The sequence below is a fragment of the Carcharhinus amblyrhynchos genome, chromosome 6 (assembly GCF_965287045.1).
Source record: "Carcharhinus amblyrhynchos chromosome 6, sCarAmb.v2.hapA, whole genome shotgun sequence".
Classification (NCBI taxonomy): domain Eukaryota; kingdom Metazoa; phylum Chordata; class Chondrichthyes; order Carcharhiniformes; family Carcharhinidae; genus Carcharhinus; species Carcharhinus amblyrhynchos.
In genome coordinates, this window is record NC_137329.1 from 28,208,623 (window position 1) to 28,217,797 (window position 9,175).

Below are 9,175 nucleotides of genomic sequence, written 5' to 3' on the forward strand. Positions count from 1 at the left end.
CAACCCCTTGGCAAAGCCACTCTGTTCATACCTGTGAATTCCCAGCACATGTTCTAACATGAATATTTGTGCTAGTAGCTTATTGTTCACTTGGCACATTATAAACCCTTATATTCTTGTTGGCTCCTTTCTTATACATTTTTTCATTTAATCTGCAAGTTGGTGCCCATCTTCCTACTAGTTTTGAATAAACTTGCCAAAGGTGAATGGCATTAGGTCCCATGTACCACAACCTCTCCCTCCAATGCAACAACAAGTCTCATGAATATTCTCACCACTCCCCCTACTGAAACAACTTTTAATGTTGTCCCTTGTTGCTGTGGTCTGGTGGTCACTTCCATCAGTTTCCAATGCAAAGTAGCATTTGGCATGACAATGGTTCCAAATATCCCACCTCTTTATGGCCATCCATTGAGTGCTATCCTGCAAGACCATGTACTAGCATGTAGAAAACTTTTATCCCTACAAAATTGTGGAATGAGACCTCAAAAGCACAAGGCCTCAATTTAAATACTGCACTCAGCATTTGTGCTGAAGTGAAGTCTCTTAAAATACAGATTACAAGTGTAAGCAAGATTTTATCTACACTTGGACAAATCCAAAGAGTAGAGCCAAGTCATCCAGGGCAATGACAATGAAAAGGATTGCAGGGTCAATTGAAAAACATTTAAAGAGTAGTCAATTAATGTGAGTAGGAGCCTGAATAGCTTCCTCCTGTTCTTAATCTTTAGGTACAAAGAAAAAGTAATTTTAATTTGCCACTATTGTATTTTATTAGCATTCATTACAGAAATTTAGAACATACAGAAAGATTAACATGTTATTTGGAAACATTTGTAATTATTTCTTCAAAATTACATTTAAACAATGATGAAGTGGAATCACTTGTGATCTTCTTAACTGGAGCTCTGTCCTCAATGAGGAGTAACGCGGATCACTCCAGCAACCAACAGCCCAAAGATGATCACAAACACAAGGATAGACAGAAACGTTGCAGCTATATTCAAGGTTTTTGATGTTGAGCTGTAATGTTCAGCACCATATATATCCCCCAGAATTTTACGATCTCGGGACTGCAAGATAATGAGAAAGATGGTGAAAAAATCTCACTGACTGACCTCCAGATTCAGCAACTGTTGCAGTTAGGGCATTCCACATCCTTACTACTGATTAAAGAACCTACATCTATCCTATATCTATCACCCCTCAATTTAAAACCATGTCCCCTCATGCAAGCCATCACCAGATGAAAAAGGCTCACTGTCCACCCTATCTCATAGGCCTTTAAGTCACCTCTTAACCTTTTAAGAGTCTCAAGTCTCAGCCTTTCCCACCATACCAGGCAACATGATAAATCTCCTCAGCACTTTTCCAATGCTTCCACATCCTTCCTATAATGCAGGAACTAGAACTGTACACAATACTCTAAGTGCAGCTGCACCAGAGTTTTGTACAGCTGCAACATGACCTCATGGCTCAAACTCAATCCCTCTACCAATAAAAGATAATTGTATGCCTTCTTAACACCCTATCAACCTGGTGCCAATTTTTAAGGCCTCTATGCACATGGACACAAAGATCTTTGCTCATCCACATTACCAAGTAATGTACCATTAGCCCAGTACTGTATTCTGTTATTCCTTCCAAAGGAAATCATTCCACACTTTTCTGCATTAAACTCCATTTACCACCTCTCAGCCCAGCAGCTTATGTCCTTCTGCACCATCCACAACTGACTTTAGTGTCATCTGCAAATTTACTAACCATCCTTTTATGCCCTCAGGATTTATAAAAATGACAAACAGCAGTGGCCCTGAAACACATCCTTGCTGTACACTACCAGTAACTGAAATCCAGGATAAACATTTCCCATCAACCACCATCCTGCCTTCTTACAGCACAGAATTTCTGATCCAAACTGCTAAATCACTCAATCCCATGCCTCTATCTTCTGCAATAGCCTACTGTGGGGAACCTTACCAAATGCTTTACTAATGTCACATATACCACAACTTACCCTCATCCACTTCTTTGGATACTTTCTCAAAGGCCTCAATAAGTTGAGGCACAACCTACCCTTCACAAAACTGTTGACTATCAAATTATTCCTTTCTAGATTATAAATCTTCCCAAAACTTAGACCAGTGAGCCTGTCTTCTGTGGGCAATCACCAGGGTTGTTTCTACTCCTTGAAGGGGGAAGAGATTTGCTATCCTCCAGACTTCTGGCACTATTCCTGTTAGCAATAACAAAAACATCAAAAGACAAAGGCTCTGCAATCTCCTCCCTAGGATAAATTAAGATTTGATAACATTCCCTTCTTGATCATATTTGCACCATATTGACAGTAGTTCAAGCTAACAACTCACCACCCACTGAGGCAAATGGGGGGGGGGGGGGGGGTGGGATGAGCAAAAAAATGCTGGTCTTGCCATTGACAGCAAGAATGAATTTTGCAGCCTTAAACTGCTGAAAATTTTGATCAGTGATGGTATTGTAGGCACTCAAGCACAACTGAAACACTAGGGTCAGCCATATGGCCCCTCAATCTTTAAATTTAGTGCAATGATTCTTTAAGCAAAGTATTTTAAGGGATTTAACCAAAAGAACCACTTGTTTCAGGACCCAGAATCTACCAACCTCAGCTTGTCTTCACAATAAGCAGCCAGAGCCCTCTGGAGTAGGAAATTCTAAACATTAACCATTCACAGAAGGGAAGTCACCTGTCTTAATTGGTGAAATCCACCTGAACTCTGCAATCAGGGAAAGACCACCCCCCCTCCCCAGGGGGGTATACATTATGCTGGAAAACAGAACTGTTTCCATTTTACAAAATCTGCCCAACATTTCCAGGTGAGCTCTACTCAGTCTATTTCAGGGCTGTACCGTGACCTCTTGTCACAAATCTGGACAGATTGCTGCTGCAGGTAGGCAATGATCATTGACAATAAGGCAGGGGGCATGGGGGGGAAGACAGTCCAGGAATAAAATAGATAAAGTTGCTTGGTGCTAGATAAATTGGCCAGTCCAAACAAAAATTTCAGATAATGAACAGCACTCATTTTTCTGGAAAAAAGCCAGAGATCATGTCATACTGAGAATTGATGAGATCAGGGAAGGTTAAGAGGGGAATTATTTGGTTACATTGAGAAAGTATTTACACACGAGGATCAACAAGTGGCAGAGTTATGGCAAAAGTACCAGGAGGGAGGTGGTCAGTTTAGTTTGTCGTATTAAAAACTTGACTGAATAGTTACGCGAGCAAGTAAGCTTAGCAATGTTAACAGTCGGGGAGTGGGGTGGAGAACAAAACTAACTAGATGCTCTTGCACAACGGGCCGAATAGCAACCTCCTTGATTACGTTATGATTCTCTGGAACTGTTTATACAGACTTCGGTCAAGGGCAATGATCAATAAAGTAGCGAAACCAGGTCCCGAGCCAAGCACTATTTCCATCTCACTCTTACTAATCAGCATCTGTGCCTTCAACATACACCGAGTCAGCATTGGTAGAGATTCTCAGACTTGGTATATAGTCTCTCTGGCACAGGGAAGATCAAGTTATTTACAGATTTGACCCAAAGTTTCTTTAAATTAGAAAGAAAAACTCACTTTAACTGAAAAGATCAAAGCCAGGAAACCGAGGCAACAAAAGTTACAATAAACGAAGCTGAAGAGAGACCAGAGGACGTGGTCTTTAACAGGCAGAGTGTTGGCTCCCATCGTCACCGTGGTGGTGGGCACCTCGACGGTGTGGTGTGGCCCGTGGAAAGCATGGTGTCCACTATCCACAATGGGTTGATTCAGTTTGCTCTCCATGGTAGGGCTCGAACTCAACAGGCGACAGCAGAATGTGAAATGAGAAAACAGTGACCCTTTATATGGGATTGCACAAGAGGCGGGGACACAAGCTGTGCAAACCCAAACTACCGAGCCTCAGGTGTTGCAATTGATCCTTCCGTCTTTGAAATCAAAGGAAGTCAAGTCATACTGGGCGGGTCCAAATGATTTCCTTACCTTTTTCGGGTCAAACAAGTAAACAAACTTAAATTACGTTCGGACAAAGAAAAAGGGGGCAGCTCCCCAAAAGGAGGGGGAACGGCCCGAACAGAAACAAAAAGTACAAAGGAAACTTAAGACACGTCAAATCAAAATGTGATTATCGGGGTCTATAAGGCACCTCAGCCCCTGCGGTGCCCAACGGGCACGGAAGGCCTTGACAGTGCCTGCGGACACTGCGTGCTCCCTCTCCAGGGACACCCGGCCGCGAACATAGCCCAGGTAAAGATGCAGATTCGGGTCAGTCAACCCGCTCGGTCGCCCCTGCCTATTTATGGCCAGTCTGGCCAAGCCCAGGATCAGGTTTCCAAGGAGGTCCTCCGCCTTCACCAACCTCGTCCGCATCAGGTATCCATAGATCAGGAGCGTGGGAATGAAGTGCAAACAAAACATCAGTAAAAGGTTTTTGAGATAGTTAAAAAGGGAGTGCAGTCTATAACTTTTAATATAGACATGGTCTATGGACTCGGCAAGATTGCAAAAAGAGTATGTCTCTTGGGGAGCTGTGAACCAGTGCAACCTAAGGTTGTAGGGAACTGCTGCATGGACCACCCTCCACCCCAGTGGGGGAGGATCCCTCTGTAAAAGGACCTTCATTGGGGACTTCTGCTGCTGGATGGCAACAGGACCTGCCAAGGTGTATTGGAGCAATGAAGAAGGCATGGTAGTGGAAGGCGTGCAGCAGCAGCCCGTACAGGAAATACCTCCATGCAGTAGCAAATGGCATGGAGGAACAGGCAAATTAATCCAGTTCGATATGAATTAATTATTTGTTAACTGTTAATTATCTATTACTGCTCTTTTTCACGAACCAAATAAACTAAATCAAACTAATGAAGGGACAAATTAAAATGGGCAGCTCCCAAAGGGGAGGGGGGGGGGAGCCACCCGAAACAAAAGACAAAGTAGAAAAAAATCTTAAAACATCAAATCAAAATATGATTAAAGGGGGCAATAATACACCCCAATCCCTGCGGTGCCCAGCAGGCATGGAAGGTGTTAACAGTACCCTCAGACACCGCATGCTCCCTCTCCAAGGGCACCTGGCTGCGAATAGAGGGGCAGATAGGTGAGTCATACAACCCCCCCGCTGCCTGGACCTGTTTATTTTGCCAGGCCAAGGAGCAGGTTCACAAGGAAGTCCACTGTCCTCCCCAACACCTCCACCCCACCTCCCCCTCCAACCCCCCCCCCCCCACCACCCGCAACAGGTGTACATGGATCAGGAGCATGGGACTGAAGTGCAAACAAAACATCAACAGAAGGCTTTTGCAGAAACAAAAAAAATTGTGCAGTCAATAACATGAAATGTAAGCATGGTCCACAGATCCACAAGATTGCAAAAAGGGAAAGTCTCTTGGGAGCCCGTGAACCAGTGCAACTTAAGGTTGTATGGAACTGCTGCATGCACCACCCTCTGCCTCAAGTCCCCAAGATAATAGGGGAGGATCTCTCCATAGAGGGATGTCCACTGGGGACCTCTGCAACAGAGCCCACCTAGGTGTATTGAGTGACGGGCAAGAACCCCATAGTGGAAGGTATGCCACAGCAGCCCATACAAGAAATGCTTCCATGCAGTGACAAAGGGCCTGGAAGAATAAGCAAATTATTACAGTCCATTAGGAATATCACACCACTAATTACCTATTACCCTAGACCTATTAACTATGCAAACTACATGACCATTAATCACTCCATTACTAAGTCCTGTAAATAAATATCATCCCTGCAGGAAATCATGCCTTCATCAACACCAAACATGATGCCAGTGGACCAAATGAATGTTTTTTGTGCAGTAGTGACTCTAGTGTGGTGGAAATGACACTGATGCTGACCTGTTGACTCTGTCTACATTTCCCGCTGCCTCGGAAAAGCAGCCAGCATAGTTAAAGACCCCACATATCCTGGACATACTTTCTTCCACCTTCTTCCATCAGGAAAAAGCTACAAAAGTCTGAGGACGTATACCAACGTCCAACTCAAGAACAGTTTCTTCCCTGCTGCCACCAGACTTTTGAATGGACGTACCTCACATTAAGTTGATCTTTCTCTACACCCTAGCTATGACTGTAACACCACATTCTGCGCTCTCCTTTCCTTGTTTATGTACGGTATGTTTTGTCTGTAAAACGTGCAAGAAACAATACTTATCACATACTAATACATGTGACAATAATAAATCAAATCAAAGTAATGTTACTTGATGAGTAATAATACCCTGGGTACGTGAGTTCAAATCCCACCATAGCAGCTGAATTTAAATTCATGGTGATCATGAAACTATTGTATTTTCATAAAAAATCAACTGGTTCAATAATGTTGTCGAGGCAAGGAACCCTGTGGTCCTTACCCGATCTGGCCTAGATGTGATTTTAGACCCATAGTAAAGTGGTTGACCCTTAACTACCCTCTGAAGTACTTTAGCAAGCCACTAAGTGGCTCAGCGTCTATATGGCATAAGTCACCATGTGATGAGATACTCCCAGTTGCCAAGAGGTGTATAGCTCCAGCAACACTCAACCTGTTTGACATCAGCCAAGGCAAAGGAGTCTGCTTGATTGGCACCCTATGTTTCCAAGTTTTATGCAAAGTTGGAAATTTTGCTCTGTGCGACTAAATTAAGTTCACGAATATAGATGAAGAAAAATGTAGTCTACTATCAACCCATGGGGAACTAACTATATTCCTTCCTCCAGTTAATACCAACTATTAACCACATTCTGGTTCCTGTCATATAGCCAACTTCATATTCATGCTGCCACTATCCCTTTTATTCCATGGATTATGATTTTGCTGACAAGCTTGTTATGCAGCACTTTATCAAATCCCTTTTGGAATTCCTAATACACCATATGAACCAGATTACCTTGATCAACCATCGCTGTTGATTCATCAAAAGCTCAAACAATGTTGTTAAATACGAAAGCAGAGCAGAGGAAGCTGGGAATAGCTCAAAAGGTTTGCCAGCATTCATCAGGAGAGAAACACGGTGAATGTTTTGAATCGATTAACTCTTTATCATATCTGAAAGAAGGGAAAATGTTAGAGCCAAAGAAGCTACAACAGAAAGGAGCAACGTTAAGAACAAAGGACAGATGACCTGATGTGAGAAGAGGAAGGAGTGTTTTAATTTGAGGCAATATATGTATGGAATATAATGAAAAGAAGAAAGAAGAAAGGGTGGAGAAGAAAGATCACATTCTAGAGTCCTGAGGGCTGCAATGTGCCCTGCCAGAAGATGAAGTGCTGCTCTTCCTGCTTGCTCTGGACTTCACTGGAGCGTTACAGCAGGCCAAGAATGCACATATGGACAGGAGAGCAAGGTGCTCAATTAAAATGACACACAACAGCAAGGTTGGGACGATGCTTGCAAACAGAGCGAAAGTGTTCCACAAAGTAGTCATTTAGTCTCCCCTGTGTAGAGGAGACCACATTGGGAGAAGCGAGTACAGAAGACCAGATTCAAGGAAGTACAAGTGAAATGCTGCTAAATCTGAAAAGAGTATTTGGGGCCTTGAACAGTGAGGAGGGAGGATGTAAAGAAGCAGGTACTGCATATTCTGTGATTGGAAGGAAAAGTGCCCTGGGGAGGAGATGGGGAGATGGGCATGATGGAAAATTAGACCAGGGTGTCACGGAGGGAGGGAGTGGTCCTATGGAATTCTGACAGGAGGGTGAGTGGAAGTCCTGTTTCATGATTACATCACGCTGGAGCCAATGGAAATGATAGAGGATGATCCTTTGAATGTGGAGGCTGGTGGGGTGGTAAACGAGGACAAAGTGGGCTCTTTCATGGTTCTAGGAGGGAGGGGAAAGGGGGTGAAGGCAGAGGTGCGGGAGATGGGTTGATCCTGGTTGAGTGCCCTGTTAACCACAGTGCGGTGGAATCTTCAATTAAGGAAAAAAGCTGAGATGTCAGAAGCACCATTTCTGAAGGCGGCATCATCTTAACAGATGTGACAAACGCGGAGAAACTGGGAGAATGGGATGGAGTCCTTACAGGAAGCAAGGTGTAAGGAGCTGTAGTTGAGATAGCCGTGGGACTCAGTGGAATTGTGACAATTATTGGTGATTACTCTATCACCGGAAATGGAAACAGAGTGGTCAAGGAAGGGAAGTGAAATATTGGAGAAGGACCATGTGAAGGTGAGAGAAGGGTGGAAATTGGAAGTAAAATTGATAAATCTTTCCAGGTTCAGTAGAGAGCATGAAGTGGCACCAATATCGTTGTTAAATGTGATTTGCTCTTACAAAATCTGTGCTGTCTTTCATAGAGTTATAGACGCATTATGGCACAGCAAGTGGCCATTTGATCCATGTAGAATCATAGAATCCCTACAGTACAGAGAGAGGCCATTCGGCCCGTCGAGTCTGCACCGACCACAATCCCACCCAGGAACTACCCCCATATCCCTACATATTTACCCACCAATCCCTCTAACCTACGCATCTCAGTACACTAAGGACAATTTTAGTATGGCCAATCAACCTAACCTGCACATCTTTGGACTGTGGGAGGAAACCAGAGCACCCAGAGGAAACCCACGCAGACACGAGGAGAATGTGCAAACTCCACACAGACAGTGACCCGAGCCAGGAATCGAACCCAGGTCAGTGGAGCTGTGAAGCACCAGTGCTCACCACTGTGCTATCGTGCCACGCATGCTGCCCCCATGGAGAGAGTTGCCGATACATTAAAGGAGGAAAGATCAGTGCCTTGCATATATATGGGGGGCTGTTGTTGCTGTAGCACTTGCAGCACTTAATCTGTAACACAAGTAGGACGTGGAGAGGGTGAGACAGAGAGGGAGGAGAAGAATTTTTTTCCATAGAAGACCCTTCCACAAAGGATGTTTTGGGAGTGCCTCTCTCACATAGCTGTGAGTCAAGAGCTGTGTCTGAGAAGGCTACAGTTCACAAAACAAGTCATCTTGTAGTTGTGTCAACTCTCTCACACTGACATGATGTCTCAAAGCTGGGAAAGGACAACCCTTCCAGATTCTGTGGCATGCGGCATCACTGACAACATAGAGGATGATGGTATGTTCCTGCCTTATGCTCCTTCTCAACCATACTCTTTCCCCCCACCACTCCCACCACCACCACCCCAGCTCA

The 9,175-nt window shown here is 44.1% G+C and overlaps 1 protein-coding gene across 1 annotated transcript; it reads right to left on the minus strand.

Moving 5' to 3' along the window:
- Positions 1 to 748: 748 nt before the first annotated feature.
- On the minus strand, positions 749 to 3,953 carry LOC145344432 (dispanin subfamily A member 2b-like). The gene is made up of 2 exons (XM_080191569.1): positions 3,614 to 3,953; positions 749 to 1,073 (listed from the first exon to the last, which is right to left on the minus strand). Exons 1-2 carry the CDS (start codon positions 3,818 to 3,820, stop codon positions 915 to 917), a joined length of 366 nt encoding a protein of 121 aa, XP_080047695.1. The 5' UTR covers positions 3,821 to 3,953; the 3' UTR covers positions 749 to 914.
- Positions 3,954 to 9,175: the final 5,222 nt, after the last annotated feature.

Bases quoted from the DNA above. Each gene is read 5' to 3' on its own strand.
- LOC145344432 (XM_080191569.1), bottom strand. From the start codon at position 3,820: ATGGAGAGCAAACTGAATCAACCCATTGTGGATAGTGGACACCATGCT. The intron at 1,074-3,613 runs GTGAGTTTTTCT...ATTATCTTGCAG, and splicing joins CTTTGATCTTTTCAGTTAAA to TCCCGAGATCGTAAAATTCT.